This window comes from Pteropus medius, unplaced genomic scaffold (assembly GCF_902729225.1).
Source record: "Pteropus medius unplaced genomic scaffold, Ma_sr-lr_union100, whole genome shotgun sequence".
NCBI classification, from domain to species: domain Eukaryota; kingdom Metazoa; phylum Chordata; class Mammalia; order Chiroptera; family Pteropodidae; genus Pteropus; species Pteropus medius.
The window spans coordinates 7,827,495-7,853,795 of record NW_024344437.1 but is presented as its reverse complement, the minus strand read 5'-3'; the positions used below and the strand labels follow the sequence as shown (position 1 = coordinate 7,853,795).

Here is a 26,301-nt window from a genome sequence, read left to right as displayed (position 1 = left end):
TAATGTTTTTAACTGCAATCAAAGTATTTTTTATCAGAAATGTATGACTTCATGTATGTTCAAGAAGACTACTCCAATTTTTTCTCTGGGATTCATTAAATGTCATGTTTGGGAAGAGAGTATCTATGTATGTAACCATATCTGTACTTTTGTGCTGCTTATTACAGGACGTGAACATTTTCTTAATATGCCGTGTTAGGAGTTTGATTTGGTCTTCCTCAGATCAAAAGCCTAGGGGATCTCAAACTTCTCCAACACGCTTTTGTAGCACAATAAATAATAGTGACTAACCAATGCAAAATTGCAAACTCGGGAGTGTAGATATCTAGATTCTGCTTAAGCTGCTCTTATTCAGATGTTTCTAAGACCTCTGTGGACTTGTGTGTATGCTTAAGCGTAGGCCTTTCAAGTACCAGCATGGCCCTGCGTTTTCAGGGCAGCTCCGCCGAGTCTGCAGACGAAAAGGGCCGAGTGTCTGCTGAGAAAGCGCCCGTTCTTGTCACATGTAGTCAATTACTCTTCGGAATTGGCTACTGAAAATCATAAAAAGCTGTTTGTCCGTTTTTCTTGAAATATGTGTGAAAGGAAGGGGGAGGAATAAAGACCCAGATAACAAAAACAGGGTACAGGGAGGGTTTTCAAAGCTAACGCTAGTATTTTTAATATGTAGATTACCGGTTACCAGACAGCGGGCCCTCCAGCAGCCTCGGGGCCGGCCTCCAGGATGCCTCCGGGAACTCGGTTCCTCTTGAGGACGTGTGCATCAAGGGGAAAATAATAGACTTCGTAGCCCAGGTATGCGCTTGGTGGTCTTATGATTCTCTGACAAAATGATGTAAGTTGTGAGAATGGGATTACACTTGCACAGACTCAGCAAAACATGCGCAATTCTAAACTTTGTGTATTCCTCGAGCACCTGCTCCACACTGGGGACTGTTCTAGGCTCAGTGTATGGCGACAAGCAGTGTGGAAACTCTGCCCTCACAGCACCCACATTGCATTGGGCAATAAACGTGATCAATAAATGAAATCCATGCTGTGTTAGACGGTGGTAGGTACAAGAGACAAAATTCAAGCCGGAAGGGACAGGAGCTTTGCAGGACAGAGAGGTTTCAACTTGTAAGTCGGCCAAGGAAGGCTACACTGGGAAGGTGACACCTGTGCACAGGTGTGCAGGAAGTGAGGGACAAAACCATGCAGATATCCTCAGGGTGCTCATTACAGGCAGCAAAAGCAGCACATGCAAAGGTCCTGAGGTAGGAGCAAGCTTGATGTGGTCAAGGGACACAAGGGAGGCCACTGTGGCTGGAGTTGCAGGGGAGGGCAGGGCAGCTCATGTCAGGACAAGGACCTTCTGTCCTTAATGCCGAGTAAAGTGGGAACCTTTCGAGATATATGACACCTGTGCGATGAGCAGACCTGGTTCTAACGGAACCGCACCGGCCGCCACGCTGAGAGTAGTCTGAAGAGGACCAGTCACAGTCTCTGGAAAACAGACCGGATGAGACTTGTTTTCCAGAAGCTTGTTGGGACGCACCCTCTGAAGAAACACCTGTAAGAGCGATGCGGGGTCGGGAGGGAGTACTTGACCAAAGGGGACATGGGACTGTGACACAGTCACACCAGAGTCCTCAGGGTGTCAGAGGGAGCTCGGAGGCCAAGGTGGCCCTTCAGAGATGGTCTGAATTGAGGCCCAGGGGCTAGGCCTTTTACCCCACAGGGACCAGTCATTGGATGTGACTGCCCCTCAGGGGGCATAACCTTGGGCAAAGCAGTTGGTCTTTGTCCACATTAGATCACCAAGAGACTCAGCGTGATGAGGGAAGCAAAGGCCAGCATTCAGAGCTTGGGGGTGAGGCCGAGACAGCAAAGGAGCCCGAGAGGGGGCCGCCAGTGAGCTCCACGGGCCAGGCTCTCTGGGAAGAGGGACCCTAGGGGTTGCTGATAGGTCGGGTAAAGTGAGGACTGAGACTCGAACATCGGGGTCACAGTGACATGGTCATTAGTGACCTCGGCAGTCACCTTTCTCGTGGAGTGGTGGCATGGGAAGCCTAGTCAGAGCGAGTTCAAGGGACGTGGGGGTGGCGAGAATTTGGAGACAAAAAAGAGAAAATGGGACAGTAGCTGAAGAGAAGTGGGGTGAGAGTGTTTTTTCTTTTATGGTGTAAGAAATCATAGCATGTGTGTGAGCCAGTGCAAGTGAGAAGAACTGAGTATCTAAGAAAAGGAGGTGTGGCTGTAAGTGCCTCTCTTCGCAGGCAGGAGAGGTGAGCACTGATGCTCAGAGTGGCCTCAGCCAGAAGCCTGTGGCTCGTCCATGTGTCCTCCATGACACATTGGATTAGACAACTTGGATCATTTGCTATTACAACTCTTGTGAGGCTTTTTCTGTGGGGAAGTTTGCCCAAAACTTTGCTCATGATTTAGCAGTGACTTTCCATTAATTTGAGATTAGACAGTTGGCCCGTGGGTTGACTTTGAGTCTCCAGGCACCCTGTATGTTCACGGCTCACACATCTGAGTCTTCTTGAAGTGAGTTCAGTGTTTTTAGGTTAGTTGTATAATGATTTTGCCTGAAAGAGGAAAATTAGGATGTCAAAAATTTGTACACTATATTGGTTTCTATTGTAAGTCCTAGTATAAATACTTTAAACATGATTGTCTAAAATTATTTACTTTGTGAGTACCCAGTAGTGCAAAGAAAATGTTACTCCATATATGGTATCATCGAGTTAATGGAATATTTTTCTTCTTCAGGTCATTGTTTTTCAGACATACACAAATCAGAGTCATGTGCCCATTGAGGCAAAATACGTTTTTCCTTTGGATGATAAGGCAGCCGTGTGTGGTTTCGAAGCGTTCATCAACGGGAAGCACATAGTGGGGGAGGTAAGCGGAGGAGGTGCGCTGTGACCTCTCTGGTTCCAGAATCACTTTCCCATTTACCCAAATGTTTGTTATCTGAGTCCCCACAGCTGTGAGGCTGAGGGGCAGCCTTATCTTAAAGGTATTCTTTGGAGGACCAGACACTGGCGCAGTTAGCCTTCACATGCACATCCAGCCCAGATGACCTGCTTTCTGCTCCTGTACGTGCAGTCTGCAGCGGTCAGCATCTTTTAGTTGGCCTTTTCTCATTCAAATTCTTATTAGACAAGAGCGATCATTGATGATCATTTCATATATTTCAATTCATCTTCAACAGTCTCTTAGTTTTCTGTTTTTGCCTAGGTTTTAATAAACATTGATGACATTTTCCTTAGTAGAGTGTAAAATCACTGTTCATATTATGACTGGTATAAAAATCATCTTTTCCAGATTAAAGAGAAGGAAGCCGCCCACCAGGAATATCGAGAAGCCATCAGTCAAGGCCATGGCGCTTACCTGATGGACCAGGATGCACCCGTAAGGCTGGCTATCCACCCATCAGTCTAGCATCCTTACCAGAAAGGGGAAAGGAGTCGGAATGTGAAGTTCATGGTGGGAACTAGGATGATCCACATCATGTCAGGCCCTAGAATTTCACTTGCTGCTAGCAGGGGAGGCCGGGCTGCTCAGACCCGGTGACCCCTCTCACAACATGACCACACACACAAGAGCCGCTTCTATTAGGGGAACCAAGTTTCCCAGAAGTAACAACAAAAAGGAAACATTTGGGATACATCATTTTTATCTACTGATGAAAGAGAGTAACAATGTATTTACCTGTTTCCTAGAACTGAACTCACCTAGCAATTTATTCCATCCTCACCAAATCACAACCCAGGGTCCCAAGAGAGGCCCAGGTTCTTTTCTTCCTGATTATTTGCTTTCACAGGGATGGACTGGGGGGGATCTGGACAAAGGGACAACTGTCACACCCGCTAGATTTCTTTCCTTAAGTAGAAGCTGTTTTAAGTGCACCTCAGGCAGGTACTAGTTCACAAGCCCTCAGTTTCTACGCAGTGTTCTAATGTAGGTGCTTAGTTGCTTTTAAAGACGGACCATATGCTTCACGTTTCACCTCTGAGGATGCCACATTGCCATGGTATTGTGAAAACTGGATATTCAGAGAGGGAGTTATTAATTTAAGTTATCAGTTTAAGGGATAACTAACCTTTTGATATCTAGTATATCCATTTGCAGAATGGGATGATCAAGGAAGCAGTCACTGTTAACCAGTTAATAAACCCCCGCCCCCAGCTGAAGCATGTGGATGAGAAAAGCCTGGGCTCATTTGACAGGCTGCCACTTCACAGTGTGGGGTCATTGTCATAAATGAATTGGTCTGCATGTTTCCTCCTTGATGCTAATAAATTTCCCTAGGAATATGACCCACAAGAAGAGTCTTCACAAAGGATGTTACCTGTGGGTAGTCCGGTCAGAACCACTGCTGGCCCAAGCTGCCGAGTCCCTGAGAATGTATTTTGCCACCTGGTGACTGTAATGTTCTTATACTAAAATATGTTAATAATATAATATATTATGTAAGTAATATGTATTATTATACAGTGATTCTCGAACAACACAGATTTGAACTGCACAGCTGCACTTTTTGCGACAATTTGAAAAAACTCACTAACCGCATAGCCTAGAAATATAGAAACAAATTAAGAAACAGTTAGGTGTATCCTGATGCATAGACCAGACGTCGCTGAGGAAGAGAAGCAAACACCAGGACTGAGGGCAAGAAGGGGTGGGCTGACTGCCGTTACGTGGGAACGTGTCTGGTGATGCTCAGGGCGACCCTCATCTGTAGCGCTGCTCACCCTGATCCTTGAAGAGGGAAGCCATACCCCAGCTGCTGGTACTGGGTGTGCAAGAGGGCCTGGCCCTCAAGGACTCTCTCCGGATTGGTTCCATCGGTGCTTTGTCCCTGAAGTCAGGAGGTACCTTGCCTGTCAGGGGCTGCCTTTTAAAGTCTTTTAGATATTGGACACCATCCCTGGCCACCCTGCACCCCATAAGTTCAATACCAAAGGCATCAAAGTGATCTGCCTGCCCCCAAACACAGCATCTCTAACTCGGCCTCTAGGTCAGGGGTCATTAGGACCTTTACAGTTCGTCACACATGGCCTCTGTGGTTAGGACTGTTGACACCATGGGAGAGACCCCCAACAGAGAGAACATCGTGGAGTCTGGAAGGATCACACCACTGAGGACGCATCATCATTTCAGAAAAAGCCTTGAAAGCCACCAAGCCCCAAACAACAAACTCCTGCTGGGGAAAACTGTCTGAATGCTGTGCGTGACCTCACAGGGTTATGACAGCCGATCAAGGAAGTCATGGACGAAGTTGCAGATGTGGCAGAAAGGTGTGGGTGGGGGGCGGTGAAGGTTTCAAGACATGGATCTTGGAGAAATTGAAGAGCTAACAACTCCACAGCAGAGGAGTTAACAGAGGCCGACTTGATGGAGGTGAGTGCTTCTGGGCCAGCGCCAAAGGATGAAGACGAGGAAGCAGTGTCAGCGAACAGACCGATGGTAGACATCTGGCCGAGGGTTCCGGTTATTCAGGACTGCTCCTGACTGCTTTTGCAACATGGGCCTCTGTGACCGGGCACGGAAACTACAGCACACGGTGGAACCGTGTAGAAATGTTTTTAGAGAAACGAAAGCAAAAAAGTCAGAAGTTACAATGTATTTCTGTAAAGTGACACCGAGGGACCCTCTCTCTTATGCATCCCCACCATCTCCACTCTGCCCCCCAAGACGGCAGGACCAGCCCCCCTCCTCAGCCTGCTCGGTATGAACACAGCGAGGATGAGGATGAGGCCAGGATGACGAGGCCTTTTTGAGGCCCTTATTACTCAGTGAACAGCAAGTGACCATCGTGCGGGACAGTTAACACGTGCTGTGTGTATGAATGTCTCTGCGTGGAAGTCTAATTGCGTGGCAAGGACTGCGGGACGTTTCTGTGCCATCACCATCACCTAAGCAGTCGTGTGGAACACCACGTGCAGACTTGGTTGGAATGGGCAGCTTGTCTCCACCCAGGCAGAAGCGGAGTGCCTTCTCAGGAAATTGCAGCTCTTTCAAAGAATTGCATGACTACGCTATGCTTCTCTCCAGGAGCCTGTCACCACGGGTTAGAAGTTTTTTTTAAAAATGTAACAATGTTTCCAGCACTGTATTATGAACTTTAATACTGTATACCACTAAAGTTTTATAATGATTCATTGGTTAGTATACAGGCTAGGCTGCCATAAAGCAATCATATTGCTCCTGCTCCATTATCAATGCCTGATAATCATCCCTGTAAATATGAATTCCTTTTTCACTATATCCTTTCAATTTTGATGTCTAGTGTTACTGATACATATAGCATCTGCAGCGTTTTGTGTTATATAAGACAACAGTAACACAGGTGCTCACAGATAGATGATTCAACTTGTAAACAGATATAAACTTACTGTAAATATATTTTCTCTTCCTCATGATTTTCTTAATAACATTTTCTTCTTGGTAGCTTACCTTGTTATAAGAATACAGTATTTAATATATATAACTTACAAAATATGTTTTGATCAGCTGTTTATGTTATTGATAAGGCTTCCGGTCAACAGTCAACTGTTAAGTTATGGGGGAGTCAGAAATTATATGTGGATTTTCAATTGCATGGGGGGGTGTCCCTAACCCCAGACTTATTCAAGGGTCAAATGTGTATGTATCATTATATTTTAAATACATTATATAAGTGTATATATGTATGATTTAAGTCTTCTGATAGTCGACATTATAAATACATAGAATTATGTATCTGAGTTATACACATATACATATATGGCATTGTATGTATCATATATGATAATATAGTAATATGCATTTTATGTTACGTGTATTATGTTTCCAAGTATCAGAAGAATGTTATTTTGTAGAGTGGCTACCTTGTAACAGAAGGGACTTCATCTGTTTATACCCTAAGCAGAGCCGGCACTGCAGCCCCGTGTGAGTGAGTGGTGGTCTCGCACGGGGACCTCCAGTTTCCATACACTTCTTTTGAGGGCAAGCACCAGTAACTGTTAATCGTCTCTTCCTTGTTTATTCCCTTCCTGCAAATGGATATCCTTGATGTCAAAAGTAATCTGTCCCTCACATCTGTACTAACCGTGAACATTACGCACTCCTAATCTAAACATGCTGTGTGTTCATGGCAGCACAGCCACATGGAGGGCATGGTCAGGAGGCTCAGACGGTCCCTGCATGAGTGTCAGAAAACACACATCTAGCCTCTCTCTTTTTCTGTCTGAGCTAATCACATGCAGTGATTATCAGTACCCATTAAAGAAAATGAAATACTTTTTCTAAAAAATAAAGCGATGCATTTACTGCAGGGTAAAAGAATTAGATGAGGGCTGGGTTTGGTGACGGCTGCTCTGGCTCTGCAGCCACAGTTAGAGCTGGTGCTGGCAGTGGCGGAGGCCAGAGAGGCCAAGTTCTTCCAGTAGGGGCAGCCTGGATGGGGTCTCTGTGCAGATTCCTGCATGTGAGACCCCTGGTGGGGAGAGGTCACTGGATGACGCACCCTAGCTGGGCAGAGTCTTGCTACCAACAGGCCGCCTCTCCCCGGGCCCCCTGAAGACGTCACATTGTCCCGCCACTGGGAACAGCTGCAAGAGTCTCCTTTAGCACCACCAGTGTCTGTCTCGTAGGCTCTCATTTTCTGAGGAAGAATTTGGCAGACTGTAATTCAGCTGGTGCATGTGATAGGAGGGATCAGCCAGCGTGGAATGGATGTGTGTGTGAGTCGCTAGCTAAGTAACATGTCTCTGTTTCAGGATGTGTTTACCGTAAGTGTTGGAAACTTACCCCCCAAGGCTAAGGTCCTCATCAAGATCACCTACATCACGGAACTCAGCATCCAGGGTACCGTGGCTGTCTTCTTCATGCCTGCCACTGTCGCACCTTGGCAACAGGACAAAGCTCTGAATGAAAACATCCAGGTTCGTGTGCTGAAGCTTTTTTGTGTGCGATTTATGCATAGGGGAGAAAAAAAAAAAACAAAAGCATCTGATCTTTTTGGCATAAAGTCAGTGAATTTATGGACAAGTATGCATTTAGATATATGATGTTTATAAAATAAAAAGAATAAAGACAGACATGCTCAAAGAGCATAATATTTGTATTCTGTCCAGTCACTTAAAAGGTTTGTGTCTACGTTACATGTTCATGAAACACAGAAAACATAAAGAATACAAATAAGCCAAAGAGGATAATTAAAACTATCCTTAATTCCATCGCTGAGGTGGTAGCCCAAAGCTGCTGTTTCCGCTGTGCCGTGGGTCTATCCGCGCTTCCTGCTTTGCGTGCATTTATGTAAATTGTGTGTATGTGTCTGTGTGTTTGTGTACACATATGCGTATGGTTATGTGTGTGCACACATACATGTATGTAGTTAAAAAGGTTATAAATTACCTTGATGTCAGTTACAGTTCAGAAGTTACTGTCACTTCATGAACAATTGCTCTATGTCTCACTACAAAGTAAGACTTGCTCTTGTTGCTGCTCTAGGTTGTGGCCTTGGTGACATTACATTCAGCAGAGTCTCGTTGTGAAACTAAATAGATACAAACTTAGTAGTTTTTCCTTTTAACAGGATACAGTAAAGAAGATTTCTATAAAGGAAATAGGATCAAAGCAAAGGTTAGTACCTAACATATAAAACCTGACAATCATTCAATGGGCGTTAGTTTTATGGCTTAAATTTTCATTAGAAATGATGTGAAACAATTAAGGTAGTTTAACGTTTAAGATATTACACTGACAACTTTCTCTTCATTTTCGGTAGCTTCTCGTTGACTATGTCTATTGAGATGCCATATGTGATTGAATTTATTTCTAGTGATACACATGAACTGAAAAAAAAGGTTAGTAAAGTTTCACTTTATTTCTTAAGAGCTCTTATTTTAACATTAATTTTGTGTTAGTAGGGCAAGACATGCAAATGGTCTAAAAAGTGAAATGATGCTAGCAACAGCTTCTCAAAGCAGCTCCAGTCCTGAGACAGTGAACCACTGGAACTATTTTAGCTCTTTTTTGGTGGTCCTCAAAGTTTTAAGTAATAATTTTTACTGCTTGTTCCTCATTTACCTGTTTTAGAAATTTTGTTTTGACTTCCTGTTATGGCAGATGAAATTTAACTCCCTTACCCGCTCCACTTCCTTCACTCCCCACTTTTTCTCGCCCCTTCATTCCAAAAGTTATATCACTGTTTTTGGTTACAGCAGTAATCAATGTTTATATTATTATGACTATGTAAATGATGTTTACCAGCGAGTCGAGAAATGTGCTATGATTACATTTTCTTTTATTCTTTTTTTTAACGTCTTCATATAGCATTTCCGGGGGGTGGGAGAGATACCTTTTTCATTTGCTTAGTCCCCTAGGACAGTTCTCTCTTGCTCTGACCCATAGAGTAACGCCCCTCACCATCTGGTTCTCACTCTGCTGAGTGCTTCAGGGAATCTGTTAATTCGTGTCTCCTACTAGCTGGCTGCTGGGGCACAGCTGCCACCCTGAGACCTCCCCCAGCTCTTCCCCTGCGCAGAGCTCTCATCTGCATCCTCTGTCTTGCTTTGTTCTCTCCCTTTGTCAGAGCACAGTCTCATTACCTTCCTCAGTGGGAGGGATGGGCAGCCCTGCTAGAAAGCATCCTCCTTTCACCTGCTGCCCTTGACATTCGCAGAGGTGCTTCCCCTCTCAGAATGCTGAAAACTTTGTCTTCTGGTGTTTCTTTTGAGAAGTTAAATTACATTTTTATCCCCCATTCTTTATGAGTAGTCTGTTATGGCTTTTTTTTTTTTTTTTGACCTCAAGGCAAGAATTTCAGATCTGATCTCATTATCCTTGGTATTTTGAAATTTCACAGTAATGTGACATTCATTCTTTGTAAGTATCTCGTGGACTTGCGTTCTGGGAAATTTCATTAGATTTTTAAAGACAAAGTTGTTTCTCTCTTTCACCATTCTGCAGCGCCTCTCGGTCAGGTAGTCCCTGGATCGAGCCCTTTATTTTCTTACATTTTCTTTCCTGTTACCCATTTAATTGTCTTTTTGTTTTTCTTTCTGGGTGATTTTCTCTATTTTAAATTCCAACCATTCAACTGGAATTTTTATTTTCTCATATTTTTTGGTTCGTAAGCTCTTTTCTGTTCTGTATTCTTCTTTTGTAGCATCTCTGTGTGTTTTGTGGATGCAGTATCGTCTCTCTCCGAACACATTCACAATATACTTTTTCTGCTGTTCCCTGTGTTATATCTCCTTTCTTTGAGTTTCTTTTTTCCATCTGGCTTTCTGTCTCTCTGGTCTCTATATGTGACGTTAGAGCCTTCTCCTCCAACATCCGGATGCCCTGTCTGTGTTTGTCTTCACTTGAAACATGAGCAGGCCAGAGAGATGCTCTGAGGTGAGCCGGGTGAGTGGCCCAGAGACCACCGGCAGCTGTGTTTGGTGATGGGTCTCACGGGACTGTTTCAGCCCCTTCTGTGATTGTTCAGAACACCTCTAGGGTAGTCACAAAGTATGACAGGAGGGTGCCTAAGGGTCCCATGTTTAGAGATTCCCGCTATCACTTCAGTCCTGTTTGCAGCCCTGTACTCCTATGCTTCATCGTGCCTCCGGTTCCCGAGCCTAGATTCCATTTGATTGAATTTCTATAAGTAATAAATCTCAGTTTCCTTCAGTGAGAGGACAGGGAGCTGGCTGCTGGTGCCAGCTACTTGGTTACCTAGCGTGGGGAGTGCGCACCTGTGGGTCCGACAGCTTAGTACATAGTCTGTTCGCCCGAACCGCTGCTTCCTGCAGTAGCTCGTGCCTCCAGCGTGGGAGCCGGCCCGGGTGCTGCAGTCCGTGAGCCCGCCGCCGTGGCTGGGCCACTTACCACACCTGTCTGCTTTCCACCTGCAGAAATGTGCGGGCATCCCTCGCCTGCTGCTGTCTTTTTTCCTGTCCTCAATATCTCCATGGGTTTACACCCTGTTACCTGCTTCCCTTTTACTGTAGAGAGTTTAGGATTTTGCTGGGGAATGGAGGCCACCACATAGATTTAATCCGCCCTGAACAAGAAGCCTCTTACATCAGATAAAACTGTGGTTTAAAAGCACAAGCACGTGTTATTTCTCACAGCTCTGTGGTTGGCTGGGCAGTTCTGGGCTGGGCTGGCTGGACTGGGACAGGGAGGTCTAGAATGGTCTCACTCACATACCTGGAAGTTGGCCTGGTATTAGCTGGGATGATGGTCACATGAGTCTCGTCATCAGGCATAGTAGGTCAGTTTGGCGTATATAGTGACAGAAGTTTCTCAGTAGCAACAGGGGAGGGCAGGCACCATTGCATAAATACTTTTCAAGCTTCTGCTTGCCTCACATCTGCCAATAATCCATTGACCAAAGCAGGTCATGGCCAACGCCAGATTCAAGGGCAAAGGAAGCGATGCCGCTTCTGACAGCGGGAGCTGCACAGTCACGTTGCAGAGGGACCAGCACATGAGACTGGGAGGACTCTGTGGCCATTTCAGAATTTGCCACATTGCCTTTATGATTTTAAAGTTTACCACATGCATTTTTAAAAGTGATTTTAGGTTTATGGAAATAAAACTTTAAAGGAAAGTATAATGCTAAGACTTCTGTTGAATTTTCTGTCTTGCTGTTCTAAGCTATGACTACCTGGTGCACTCTGTTGTCACCAGAGGACGGACTCTAACTAAATACCCAGTTCGATCGTATTTGGATCCAGGGTTTGAGACTGTTGCAAACTTACCTAATTTGACTATTTATACCACCCTTAGCGTTTCAGAAGGGTAAGTAATTAAATGATGGCCACACCAAAAACCCACAGTTCCTAATTTCCAGATTTGTTGCTACATCGTCGATTCGTGAAGAGGCTGTGCGCGTTATGCGAGGTGTGCTGCTGGACAGGTAAGAGCAGTCCAGTGACAGGGCATCGCCTGTCATTCACCTGCTGTCCTGGCGGTCTGTCCACAGAGCACAGACTGCAAAGCCGTGATCAGCACCGTGGAGGGGAGCACCTTAGACAGCAGCGGATTTTCCCTCTGCGTCGGCTTGACTGATGCACATCTCCCAAGAATGTGGGTTGAAAAGCATCCAGAAAAAGAAAGCGAGGTATGGTCCTTCTGACTTAAATGTAGGGGGCACTACTGAAAAAAAATTTTCAGAGTCAATAGATTATTTAAGTTTGGAAATGACCTCTAGGCTTGAAAACTAGCATTACAAAATGAGCTCTCACCACCAAGATTCCACAACTAAAATACTTATGATATCGAGCATGACAAACTTCTGGAGTTTCTACCAAAACCTTCATGTGTTCTGTTTCCTTATAAAGATTATAGTGGGGTTTTTTTTGAGAAGGCATACCATATTATTTATTTGTTTCACATGATTTAATGTTTTTCATTTATTTTTAATTGAAGAAATGATTTAAATTTTTTTCCTTCATCTACCCGCCTTCCCTCCTCCCCTCTGGTAGCCACTAGTCTATTGTCCATGTCCATGAGTCTCTGTTTGTCCTGTTCATTTGTTGCTTTTAGGTTTATATCCCACATATAAGTGATATCATGTGATTTTCAACTTTTTCTGTCTGGCTTATTTCGCTTAGTATGATTATCTTGAGGTCCATCCATGTTGTTACAAATGGCAGTATTTCATCTCTTATGGCTGAGTAATAGTCCATTGTATATACGTACCACAGCTTCTTTAGCCAATCATCTACCGTATAAAGATTATGCTTTTTACCTTAATCCCCACCAAAAAGAAAATCTACCTTCAGGCATTTCATCAGTTAGTCTGTATTCTTTTTATAGTTTTTACTGATACTATTGAAACAGATACAAACTATTTATGGCCTTAAGACCATTTTGTGTGGCTTGTGACAAAGAATCTCTTATTAAAATAAAAACTGAGAGCGACATCAGCAAGATGGCTGAATAAGATGTCCTTCGCTTGTATCCCCTCCAATGACAATTATTTGGCATCCATCCACCAAGAAAAGTGCCTTCGTGGGAGCTTTGAGGTCCAGTTAGGATGTTGCGAAACTCCAGGGAAATCCAGATCCAAGGAGGATCATCTTGAGCAAGCAGCTCACATCCGGACAGCCAGCTCGCTGACTGTGATCCTGGCTGCTGACATAGGAGCAGCTTCGTACCCCGCAAACTTGACTGCAGCCCCACTCAGTTTGGTCCTGTCATCAGCACCCTACTCCACCAGACCCAGGAGGAGTCAGGCCTGCCCATGTACCAGGTAATGGGTGTACAAAACTTGGTCCCAGCTGTGGACCCTGAAGTGGCTGATGAGCTGGCTCTTGCCGCCCTCAGCCATGGTCTGGGAGCACCTGGATGTTAAGCACCAAACTTGGTCATCATACAAAAAGCAGTTGCATTTCTGTAGGCTAACAGTGAACTATCTGGAAAAGAAAGAAACCAATCCATTTACAATATCATAAACAATAAAATGCTTAGAGTAAATTTAATCAAGGAGATGGAAAATCCATACACTGAAAACTATAAAACATTGATGAGAGAATTTGAAGAAGATACAAATAATTGGAAAGCTGTCGTATTATGGAACCGTGCAATACCACAAACGGCCAGCCCTGATTTCAAACTTACTGCAAGGCTGTATAATCAGGAGCGTGTGGTGCTGCCATAAAAACAGACAAGTGGACGAATGGAACAGAATTGATGGCCCAGAATTAAAGCCACAGTGTATGGTCAACAGATATTTGACAGCAGAACCAAGAACACCCAGTAGGGAAAGGATAGGCCTTTCAATATATGGTTATGGCAAAACTGGATATCTATATGCCTTTTGAAATTGGACCCCTATCTTACACTCAGAAATATAACTCAAAATGGATTAAAGACCTTAAGTTCTGAAACTATAAAACTCCTAGAAGAAAACATAGCTAAAAAGCTTCTTGACATTGGTCTTGCCCACAATTTTTTTACTATGACACCAAAAGCACCAGCAACAAAAGCAAAAATTAGTGAGACTACGTCGAACTAAAAAGCTTCTGTGTAGCAAAAGAGTCAACAAAATGGAGAGGCAACCTGTGGAATGAATGGGAGAAAATATTTGCAAACTGTGTATCAGACAAGAGGTTACTATCTAAAACATGTAAGGGTCTATGGCCATCCCACCCTGAACACGCCTGATCCCGTCTGATCTCGGAAGCTAAGCAGGGTCGGACCTAGTTAGTTCTTGGATGGGAGACCACCTAGGAAGGCCGGGTGCTGTAGGTGGAAATGAATGAATGAATGAATGAATGAATGAATAATAAAATATGTAAGGAACATATAACTCAATAGTAAAAACCACTAATAATCTGATTAAAAAATAGACAAAAGACTTGAATAGACATTTTCCCAAAGAAGACATACAACTAGCTAACGGGTGCATAAGAAGATGCTTAGCATCACTAATCAGCATGGAGGTCAGAACCACAGTGAGATGTCACCTCACACCTTTTGAATGGCTTTTATCAAAGAGACAAGAGATGGGAAGCGCCGGCGAGGACGTGGAGGAAAGGGAGCCCTCCTGCACTGCTCGTGGGGATGCGAACTGGTGCGGCCGCTGTGGACAACAGTGGGAGGTTCCTCAAACATTAAAAATAGAGCTACCTTATGATCCAGTCACACTTTCGGGCATTTATCCAAGGGACATGAAATCACTGTCCTGAGGAGATGCCTGCACCCCAGTGTTCATGGCAGCGCTATCCTCAGTAATCAAGACGTGGAAACAACCTGAGTGTCCAAAGACAGATGAGCGGATAGAGAAAATGTGAGATACATAGACGATACTTAGATAGATATGTTATTCAGCCATGAAAAAGAAATGAAATCTTGCAAAAGTGTGAATGGACCTCAAGGGCATTATGCTAAGTGAATAAGTCAAGAGAAATTTTAAAAATCTCCCCCAGAGATTTATAAGTGTACAGTCTCACTTATATGTGGAATCTGCAAAAGCTGAGCTCCTGGAAACAATTGAAGGTTGATTGTCAGAAGCTGGGCTGGGGGTAGAAATGGGGAGATAGTGATCGGAGGGCACAAACTTTAGTTATAAGCTGAATAAGTTCTGGTCATCTAATATACAGCATGGTGACTGCAGTTAAAATACCAAATTATATACTTGAAAGTTGCTAAGAGAATAGATCTTAAATGTTCTCACAACAAAAAAAAACAATAGTTACGCGAGGTGGTGGATGTGCTAACGCCTTATTGTGGTCATCGTTTCACAGTATATGTGAGCATCAAATCGTTACTTTGGACACTTTCAACTTACACAATGTTATATGTCATTTAAGTCTCAATAAATCTGGGGGAGATTTTTAAAATTAAACTTATATGATAGTAATTCTTTAAATATTGGTCGATTAAGAAAATAAACAGTAAGTGTATATTTTAGTAGTGACAGTGGCATCTATATTCCCTTTAGGATAGTGTGCGCATATATGTAGGAGAGAGGAGGCATATTCTTTATTCATTCTGCAGACAATATTGGTACCATACAAATTTTTAGATATTAATTCTATATCCTTGACCCCTAGGGAGTTTATGGACCACATGTTGAAAACTCTAGGTCTAACATTTTACTTTTTATTTGAACTCCTATTATTGAATAAATCTTGACTTTCTCTGTTTTTATATTATTATTTTACCTGACTAGAAAGTTTTCAGATTTTACAAGTAAATCTTTTCCAATTTGACACATTTGTGCCAAATTCAGCAAACCCTAGCTATATATGATATTTATGTATGTCTTGCTTTGTACCATAGAGGAGTGCCTGAAATATTAGTGGTATATGAACTAAACCTTCTTTCAAATTCCACAGTGAGCATGGTATGCAAAGGGCATGGGAAAGTGACGACCCCTGAGTCACAGGAATAAGCGCATTTAGTTTACCTTTTCTGTTAACATGGGTTTTTGTACACTGGGTGTGCTTTAATGAAACACGCACGCACACATCTGCATTGGTGTGTTTCTGCCTCTCCCTCTGAGGCTCGTAGGACTTCGTGCCCGCTGTTCCAGCACCTTCCCTCTCGGCTCTGAGCTCAGTTACCTGTCCAAGCTTAAGAGACCACGTGGCTGGGCTTGGGGATCAAGTTTCTGTGGTCCTTGGGAATGCACGGCAGTGCCCGTGTGAACGGGCCAGCTCGAGTCCCACGCAGCCCCTGAACTGGCCCCCTCCCCTTCAGGCCTGCATGCTGGTTTTCCACCCGGATCTCGGCAGCGCCTTCGCTGACACAGCCGAGAAGAGCGAAGTGGTGATTTGTCTCGACTGCTCCAGTTCCATGGAGGGTGTGACATTCTTGCATGCCAAGCAGATTGCCTTGTACGCGCTGTCCTTGGTGGGCATGGAGCAGAAGGTGAATGTTGTCAGATTTGGCTCAGGTGAGCGCTTGGGCTCCGGGCGCAGTGTGCCTCCTCTCTCACAGCTGCACGTTCGTTCGTGGGTAGAGCTCACCTCACCTTTGGAGTGAGAGGGAGCACAGAGTTCCAGTGTGTTCCAGTCCCAGCTCCACCACTTACCAGCTCCCGGTGCCGCCACGGGCAGCTCCTTGATCTTGTCCAGCCTCCATTTCCTTGTCCGTGAGGAAGGCGGTAGCCTGCACCTCACCATGTTGTCATGAGGACTGGACTATGTATGTAAAGGGCTTGAAACAGGGCCACGGTCACAGCAAGTGCCGCGTGCACGTGACTGTCACCAACGCCAGCTGAGCCGACCACGAGACCCTTGGTGTGACCTACGAGGGCCCCAAGGTGGAGGATAGAACCTCCGAAATGAGCGCGGTATAGATAGTCTGTGAGGAGTGGGCTCAAGAAAGGTGACACCGTAACCAAGCGGGGGTCCAGGGCCGTCTCAGCCACCAGAAGAAGGGCCACAGAGTGGAGGGAGGGGACATTGTGTCCCGCTGGTTCTTCTGCGCCATTTAGCAGATGGCCCAGCCCCTTTAGGAAGGAGCCAGGCTCTGCGGCTGCTGGGGCAGAGGTTGTGGAAGGAGAAGGTCCCTCCAATGGCCGGGCAGCCCGTGCTGTTGTGATGCCTCACCCGACCTTGCATGAGCTATGTGCTGCAGAGCGGAGGTCTGCACGTGCAGTTTGACTCAGAGCCTTTTGCACAATAAAGTGCTTGGTTTGCACTAGAGTTTATTATTTAAAGGAATACTGTGGTGGCTTTTCATCTGTTAAAATCATGAAACACTTGTTTGTTAGCGCTCAGTAAGATGAATGTTGAACGGCGACACCTCACGCCCGTCTCATCACACAGGTTACCAAGAGCTGTTCTCATACCCCAAGTGCCTCACGAGTGACAGTGTGGCAGCCGAGTTCATCACGGTGAGTAAATGCCACCTCCCTGTGTCTCCTGAGTCAGGGTCTATCCAGTTCTAGGGATGCTGCCCCCAGACCACCATCAGAAGACCCCGGTCCTTCCATTTTTGTGTGTTGGTGGCTCTTTTATTTCATTGACAAAAGCAATATGAACTCATGGGATAAAATTTGTAAAATAAAAGGGAAGATAAAAATAATCTACAGTCCTGCCACCCAGATAAAGCTGGCAGTGTCCGCTTTGCAGCTTTCTTCTGTCCCTTTTCTTCTTCTTACAATGGAGAGAGCCCAGGATGACCAGCCGCCCCCTCAGTCTGGGCTGGCAGACCCAGAGGTATTTGATGTCGTAGTCTTTGAAAACCATAAAAAAGGTACGTGCCATTGATGATAATGTGACATGAATTAAACTCTAAGGCTATAAATATAGTTGCTCCACAGATGTGTAATTAGGAAAAAAGGTCTTTTTCTCACGGTACCTGTGATCATGGAGCGACAAACCAGGTCAAGGATGACAGTTAGTGGAGGGCTGAACGCTCGCTGTCTTCACTCCCGCAGTCCGCCTCGCCCACCATGGGAAGCACAGACTTCTGGAAAGTGCTCCGATATCTGAGTTTACTGCCGCCTTCTCAGGAGTTACGGAACGTCCTCCTCATATCTGACGGGCACCTGCAGAGTGACAGCCTGACGCTGCAGCTTGTGAAGCGGCATGTCCAGCACACCAGGCTGTTCTCCTGCGGGGTCGGGTGAGTGCGGGAGGCTGGCGTGCGAAGCCCCATGGGAGGCCACCTGCCTGCGGGCGGACGGCGTCGTGTGGGCTGCGCAGGGTCTAGGCAGGCGTGAGGTCCGGGCTGGGATATGGAGGCTGCTCGGGACGCAGGCCTGGGCCTCTGGGCTCTGGGCCCTGGGCCAGGCTGCCTGGGTCTCTACACCAGGGCTGGCCACGGGTTAGTGACCTCGGGCAGATTGCCAACTGTATAAGCGAGGCTAGTGATGCACACGCCTACCTCATAGGTTTGCTCCGAGGGTTCAGTGGGCTCACGTATACAAAGCACTTGGAACAGATCTGGCCGTGGCAAGCACCAATCAATCTTAATTTTGTTATTTTGCATAAAAATCCAAATTTCTGACCTGTTCTGACAAGCCTGGAGTCCTGGCAGCCAGGCTCACCCTCCCATGGCAGTTTCTGATGGCCAAAGGGTCTAGGGGCCCCACCCAGGTACCCTGCTCCTCACGATGCCTTTCCTGTGAGCACTCTGTGAAGTCTGCATTGTCAGCCCCTGAGACATGCGGGGGGTGGGGTCTTTCTCTGGGGAAGCCAAACCCATGGTGTGAAAGTGAACCCCCCAGTTATGGTTAGCTTTTCAGTTGAACTGAGGCATGTAGTGTAAATATAAGGAAGACAGCAAACCCAAGGGACCGGACTGATGTCTGCAGAGCATGCCTGCCCCCGCCCCCACCCCTACAGTCACCACCACTGCAAGCTGTTACCAGGCCTTCCCTCAACTCGTGCCCCCACCCCTGCTGTGCCAGTCTGGGCTCTGGATGTCCCTGGATGGCCTCTCTGCCTACCCAGAAGGCACTGTTCCTCTCTCTGCCCCCTCAGTCACATGCCTAGTTCCGTTCTCTGTCATCCGAGGCGTGATGGTGTCCACCCCACCTCAGGCTCCCCCAGGGACAGTCCTAGCAGGACTGAGCTGAGTAACTCGCACCTGTGGACACAGTGGCCTGCCACAGCGAGGTGTCCCCTCCCTGCCTTCCTAGTCACAGCAGCACCTGCCTGCTCCCTCCACGGTGTTGGGGCCTGCTGGGCTGGCATCCAGGCCCATATACTTCAATGCAGGAGGCACTGTGTCCTGCTGATCCCTTTTTTGCTGAGCACCTGTCAGGGGCAGACACTGCTTGGCCCGGGCCAAGTACTGTGTGTGGGACACAGACAGCAGTCCAGTAACTTCAAAGGGAGAAGGGTTCCAAGTGCCAGGAAGGAAAGAAAGGGGGTGCTGTTGTGGGCTGACTTTGTGCCTGTTGACATAACTCAGCCTGAGGCAGCTGGAATTGTTACTGATTTTCCGTCTAGTTTTTAGGATCTTTCTAAATGTTTCTGCCTCGTTTTACACATACTCATTTGTGTTCAAAAACTCTAGCAAGATGTTGCGAGTTTTCCAGGAGTAGAGACTGTCACTCCTGTGGGTCGTAACAAGCTGTCATCTGAGTCCACATGGCAGGAGCACAGAGAAGGTTCCAAGTGGTCTCACTGCTGAGGGATTTATAAAATGCAGAGCAGCTCTGCTGAATCACCACCAGTTAAACCTTGAGAACTGAAGCCAACTCTAGTCTTTACCAATATGCTAACAAATATTTCAGAAGTAACTCTTAAGCTCTTTTTCTAAAAAGTTATTGATCATTTCTTTAAATTTCAGGAGGAAACTCTCTTAGAAAGTCATTCTTGATAGAATTATTATTGAGAGAAATTTAGTAGGACATTGACATTTGAATATCAAAGGTTATGTTTGCTAGAATGAGAGTTACTTCTTTATACCTTTTCCTCTCTAGATGTGGATCAGATTTCAAGGTGTAGACTTTATTAACCCTTTTGCCACTTGGCCTTTGAGATCAGATTTGGGTAGCTTCGACAGTCCTTGAAAGTAGGTTGATGTCTTCACCATCATTCTGGTACCTTTTGGAGGTTTCTCAGTGTCATCTACTACATCCTTTAGTAAATTGGAAGTCAAGAATTTATGCTTTTTTCCTGTCATATGTTTTGTCTTCTTCACCTTAGCTACAGAAGAGTAAATTCTGCATGTCCTGTCTTTGTTTTGAGCTGTGTCAACACTGTTAAGTACATGGACTTCAAAACTGTTTGTAAAAACTAACCTGTGTTCAATGTGATCAGTTCCACAGCAAACCGTCACCTACTAAGGACTCTGTCCCAGCATGGTGTTGGAGCATTTGAATATTTTAACTCAAAATCCAAATATAGTTGGAAAAAACAGGTACGTTTCTCAAGCATCTTATTTCTAGTCTTATGGTTTACATGTGGAAATGTTATCTTCTTACAACCTAGTGGCAGTAACTTCTTACAGTCTAGTGCCATTAGTGACATTAATGTAAAGGGCAGCTGGCAAGAGGCAAAGGCGGAAGGAAGGTGTGTGTGTGTTCGCCCCCTGGAAGGAGCACAGTGAACTCGGAGTTGAGTCATTCCCTGGCGAATAGTTTGGTTTCTGCTTCAGAAAGTGTCTGGGGTTGATCTTTTAAAGTAAAGTATTATACACGTTTTGCCAGATTAATTTTTTTATTGTGGCAAAATGTACGTAGAACGTACCACGTGAACCACATTTACGTGCACGTTTCAGGGGCATTAAGTACATCCTTACCGTTGTGCAGCCGTCACCACCGCCCACCCCCAGAACTGTTTCGTCTTCCCAAACAGAAACTCTGTCCCCATCAAACAAGTCCCCATCGTCCCTCCCCCAGCTCCCAGCCCTCACCGTCTACTTTCTGTCTCTGAATTTGACTACTTCAGATGCCTCACACAGGTGCAGTCACATAGCACTTGTCCTCTGGGGTCTGGCTCGTTTCATTCGGCATGTCTTTAAGGAATTGCTACACTGTGGCAGGTGTCAGGATTCTCTTCCTTTTTATGGCTGAACAACGTTCATTGTCTGCACACCCCACATTTTATTTATCCACTCCTTTGCTGATGGACGTTTGGGTTGTTTCAGCTACCGTGAATCATGCTGCTGTGATTATTGGTGGACAAGCGTGTGTACAGGACCCTGATTTCAGTTATTTTAGGTACATCCCCTGAAGTGGACTAGCTGGATCACGTGGCGACTCTATGTTTAGTGTTTAAGAGCTGCCACACTGTTGTCCCACACAGTGGCTGTGCTGTTTTACACCGCTCCCCGCCCCGCCTCCTGCCCCTGGCCCAGGCCATTTACCAGGGTTCCAATTTCTCCACGTCCTCATCAATATTTATTTTCTGTTTTTTTGCTTTTATTTTTCTGACGAGTGCCCTAATGGGTATGCAGTGGTAGCTCACCAGGGTTTTGACCTGCAGCTCCCTCACGAGTAGTGATATTGAATGACTTTTCATGTGCTTATTGGCCATTTGTGTATCTTTGGAGAATGGTCTTATTCAAGTCCTTTGTAGAATTAATTTTTATAACTGGAATATACTCTATTCCAGAGTTGTGTGTTAGTAACTAACTAATGGAATAAGTTTTGGATGTCTTGCACACTTAAATTATGTGCTAGTGCTGTTATCTAAAATGCTACATAAAATCTTTCTGGAAAAGTACCCTGCAGCAGGAAGGAGGGAAAAAGACAGCTGCAGTCCCCAAGGACACAGTGTGAAATTCAAGTGTTCGGTGACAATTTTCTGGATATACCACTAAAAGAGAAATAATTCCTCTGGCACAAATAGATAGAAGACCAGATGACTCGGTCCCGTTCTCCGAGCTGCCACTCTGTCTCCGTGACATGGCAGCGGCTCAGCCCCGAGGCGCCCGAGCCCCTGCAGGCCCCGGCCCAGGTGCAGGCCTTGTTCCATGGCGACCGGCTGCTGGTCTACGGCTTCATCCCCCACTGCACACAGGTGAGGAGCCATGGGTCGTACTAAGAATTTTCTTTTGTTTTTCTCTCTTTTTTTTCTTCTCCAAATCATAGTAAGCTGGCAGATTTTCTCCTTCGGGGGACACAGAGGGTGACGACCAGGGGCCCTGGGAGCCTCCAACTTTCCCTTGAAAGGGGAGAGGAAATGGCTGAGAGATCCGCTGATAAACTAGGGAAGACGAAGACACTCTCGGGGGAAGCGACGAAGGAATCCTTTTTTTTTCCTCATTCCAGGCAACTCTACGGGCATTAACTCAAGAGGAAGAATTTTCTACGATGGTGTCAACTACGGAACTTCAGAAGACAACTGGAACTGTAAGATCCAAAACTCAACTGTGGACCCAGGGTTGGAAAGCTGTAATGATGTCACGTTTTCATGTCGAGTGCTCCGTGTGTTTGTCGTCATCAGTACATGGACATTTCAGTACAAACAAGGATGCTCTCCTTTGGTTTCCAGTGAGGCAGCCTTCTGGGGTTCTCGGCTCTAGCCACGGCCTCCGGGCATCAGCGAGCATAAATAAGTGCAGTTAGAGTTGGTATTTCGTGCGTGAAAGGTTTTGGGGGAGGTTCTCAAAGCCGTGTAAAAGTTCAGTGCCTCTGGGCCACCTGCGTTATATTAAAACATTCAGCATGACAGTGCTAGACTAGGGTAAAACATATCATCTGTCAAGACTGTTTGTTTTTACTTTTGGATTAAAAGCAAATGAATTGCACCAAAACCTTACAACGCTGACATTGGTGTTGAATCTACTAATTAGTTAGACCTGGAACGTCCCTAACCCTCCTATGTCACATGTGCAGCTTGCTTTTCATAAGAGTGTTTGCATGGCCAGGTAAATATTTGCAGACGTCGGTGGGTGTTTTTTTAAATAACATACAGCTTATTTTTTGGCACTGAATAATTATAGCTTACTGCTTGCCAGTGACTTATGTATAGAATAAAGGAACCTCCAAATTGTTTTAAAAATTGAATCTAAAGTGGAAATAAAGTAAAAGGATTTGACCTAGGAAGAAATCATTTTTCACGACATCACAGTTGTTACAGTTGTGCTTCCTCCGTGAACAGCAGTCTGATCGGGAGTGGTTACGCGTGGGGGGTTCTCACTGAAAGCCACAGCGCGTTGAAGGTCGGCTCTGCTTCGCCACTTGAGGGAGGGAGGAGACCCTCACCTGCCCCTCAGAGTGAAGGCTGCAGCCGGGGTCGGGTGCCACCATCTCCGCCGTAGAAGAACAGTTGAAAATTTTTGAAATAAATTAAATTTGTAAAATGGCCTTTTATAGAAAAGGCAGAACTGTAGACAGAGAAAACAGAAGTCATTGCCAGGGGTGGAGGTGGCTGCGGAGGGGCACGAGGGACATTTAAGGTGGAGAGACTGCTCAGTGGTTCCACGACTGTGTACATTTGTTAAAACACATCAAACTGAACACCTGCCAGGGGTTCATTTTGGGGTGTGTAAATTGTACTTCGGTTTTAAAAATGGTTTTCTACGTATGACTGTAATTAGAAGCCATGCAGATCTTTTTTCCCTTTGCTGCTCGAACAGATGATTCACAAGCTGACAGCACGAGCTCTGATCAGAGATTATGAAGATGGCATTCTCCACGACGACGAAACGAATCACGAGGTTCGCTGCTCTCGTAGCAAAACTCATCACGTCATTCTTGGTTCTTCTTAAGTTGATTTATCCATGAGCATGTAGAGCGAACATAGCTGGATGGACATGCACGCGGTGTCAGGGACATTTATTGTCATGTCTGGGGTGCAGGGTGCTCAGTAACTGTTTGTTGAATTAATTATCAAGAGAACATGTCAGTGGTTTCCTGGGAATTCTGTGATGTTTTTCCCCGTCAGAGGGGCCAGAGGACAGCCCAGAGAACGTTCACTGGGGGCCTGCCACCGGCATCACCACCACTCTTGTATGTTGTCGGTGGTGTAGTCCCCTCTTCCTGATGAGAAGCCCAGGTGCTGGACTGGGGATGGAGGTGGGGGAGGGGAACCTGCCTAGGGACACACAGTAGAGCCAAAGCCACCTTGCTCCCTCCCAGCTGAGCTGATGAGGCCCCTGGCCGGGGGTCCGACTTGGCCAGCCCACCCTGGCGGCCCTGCTGGTGCCTCCGGGGCCACGATCTTAAATGAAGTTAAGAGCCTTAGGACTCAGTGCCATCCCAAAAAGAAGGTACCATGGTGTATGCCACACAGGGCCACCGATCCCCTTGCAGACAGTCACAGCTCCTGATAAGTGGCCTGTGCCTTCAGTCCCTGAGCAGCCTTGGGTTCTGTCTGCTTAGGACCCTTTTATCTCTGAGGGCGACTGACCCGCCCTGCCCCCTACTCCTCACCCTGGCAGCCTCGTCTTCACAGCGGAGGCTCACACTGTCTGTCCAAAGTTCCAGGACAGTCCTCTTGAGCTGGAAAGGGCTACCTGTGGAGTCGTCCTCTCTGTGACTTAGCTGCTCGCTTGAGCAGAGAACATCTAGTCACTGACTTAAGATATTTAGACGAGGCCATTGACTCATGGTTTAGTGTGAAATTCCACTTACGAAATGGTTTGCTCTCTATAAAAAAAACACCTTTTAGGTGACTTTACACTCATTTAATTGGTCATATGTAGCTAAACAGTGAAAAATGAAACAGAACGTGATTGTGTGTGTTTTATTCTATCCTAGATGAAGAAGCAGGTGTTAAAGTCTCTCATTATTCAACTCAGTAAAGAAAACTGTCTCATAACGCAGTTCACAAGCTTTGTGGCCGTTGAGGAAAGGGTGAGTATCGTTGCTCATTCGTGTTACTCTCCTTATATTTACATATTAACAAAGTTACTCTCAGTGTCACTGTCACCGACAGCGCCCACACCCCTGGCCTGTGAGGGCGGGAGGGGAGAGATGGGCAGGCTCACGGGGATCTCCATAAATGGGACGCAAATGTTATTATTTTTAATGTGTACTTTTAAGATTTACTACCATTTTGTTACATTTGGGCATTTCTCATCTCTTATTAATCCAAGACCTTCAGAAAATAGAAAAGGCCTTGGCTTCCCTTAACCTCTGCAAAGCCCTTTCTCCTTCATCAGCTGAAGGGCTAGCATGGCCAGGCTCCCCGCCACTCCCTCCCGGTGGCCCTGGCCGGCGGCAGTCTCACACCCACCCGTCCCAAACCAAACGTTTACGGGGCTTAGAGTGCCCAGTAACCATTTCATTTGGTAATATCTGTTTCAATTTTATCTAATTTTGATTCACTGTAGGATGGTAATGAGTCACCTTTTCCTAATACTCCAAATATTTTGGAGCTTGTCGCCAAAGATGTGGACATCTTGCCGTACATGAGCTGGCAGGAGGTGCAGCCCTGTGGCTTCAGTGCACCTTATGGCAGTGCGTGGCAGGTGAGTGCTGATTGCCACACAGACTGGTGCTGTGTTTCCGTGTTCTTACGGATGTGGAGGGCCTTTCCCAGACGGCACCCTTATCACTTGTATGTGCAGGAGCTGTTGTCTCTGTGATGGCAGAAAATATTTGCACATCTATAAAATAGCTGTTACGAGCCTGAGAAAGTCAGTATGTGATATGTAGCTGCTAAGCCCAAAAGGGAATAGCTGTGGTCCTGCTTCTTCCACAGACAGAACATCGACCAGGAAGCTAATCCCATTTACTCTAATTGAGAAATGCAATGTAAATAAAAATTGAAAGGCATGTCCAAACGCAAAAGGACAAAACAGTGCTCTCAGGTATCCAAGTTAGAGAAGTAAATTGCCAAATTTTAGAAATTTTGAATCTGAGGGAAAAAATTTGTGAGGAAATATGTAATATAGGCAACATTCATTTTCTTTTATCCATTTTAAAGTTACAATGTCAGTTAAGAATATAAAAACATATTAGATATCAATGGTGTCAGCGGGACGGTGATCCCTCAGAGATAAAAGTAAACAAGGCGAGTCCTAGGTGTCATCAGCTCACTGCTTGGGAGGCGTCCCCAGACGGGAGCCCAAGGACGGGGAACCCAAACAGAGCCTGGCAGTGTCTCTGAGTTAGGGGGCCAGAGTGCGGCCCAGGGGGGCCAGGACTGCTAAGGTTGGAACACGGAAGGGGCTGCAGAGCCCTGCCGTGGCTCCTTTCTGGTCCTCGGCCGAGTCCTGATCAGCACATGTGTGACAGTGTAAAACTGACCTGTTGGGCATCCATTTAAAAATGACCAGGCAGGCAAAGAAGTGTAAAGATGACTCGTAATGAGGAGAAAAACCAATCAGTAAGAACAAACCCAGAAACTAAGGTGTAACGGAGATAATAGGCAACGGTATTAAAACGGCTATCATAAATATACTCTGTATGTTCAAGAAGGCAGAGGAGCGGTTGAGCATGTTAACTAGAGCTATGGAAGATTT

The 26,301-nt window shown here is 45.7% G+C and overlaps 1 protein-coding gene and 1 pseudogene across 6 annotated transcripts in view; both read left to right on the top strand.

Moving 5' to 3' along the window:
• PARP4 (poly(ADP-ribose) polymerase family member 4) overlaps positions 1-26,301 on the top strand; it is a 69,530-nt gene that overhangs the window by 31,458 nt on the left and 11,771 nt on the right. For all 6 annotated transcript variants that reach the window (XM_039873063.1, XM_039873064.1, XM_039873062.1 and 3 more), the window contains 16 exons: positions 671-795; positions 2,758-2,889; positions 3,316-3,402; positions 7,755-7,919; positions 8,573-8,619; positions 8,765-8,843; positions 11,957-12,094; positions 16,183-16,378; positions 17,256-17,323; positions 17,870-18,057; positions 20,205-20,304; positions 21,738-21,908; positions 22,160-22,240; positions 23,470-23,550; positions 24,593-24,688; positions 25,168-25,305. In XM_039873063.1, the coding sequence (XP_039728997.1) occupies positions 671-795; positions 2,758-2,889; positions 3,316-3,402; positions 7,755-7,919; positions 8,573-8,619; positions 8,765-8,843; positions 11,957-12,094; positions 16,183-16,378; positions 17,256-17,323; positions 17,870-18,057; positions 20,205-20,304; positions 21,738-21,908; positions 22,160-22,240; positions 23,470-23,550; positions 24,593-24,688; positions 25,168-25,305 (1,892 nt within the window). The remainder of the gene's footprint in view (positions 1-670; positions 796-2,757; positions 2,890-3,315; positions 3,403-7,754; positions 7,920-8,572; positions 8,620-8,764; positions 8,844-11,956; positions 12,095-16,182; positions 16,379-17,255; positions 17,324-17,869; positions 18,058-20,204; positions 20,305-21,737; positions 21,909-22,159; positions 22,241-23,469; positions 23,551-24,592; positions 24,689-25,167; positions 25,306-26,301) is intronic.
• Positions 14,111-14,229, top strand: LOC120610760 (uncharacterized; annotated as a pseudogene).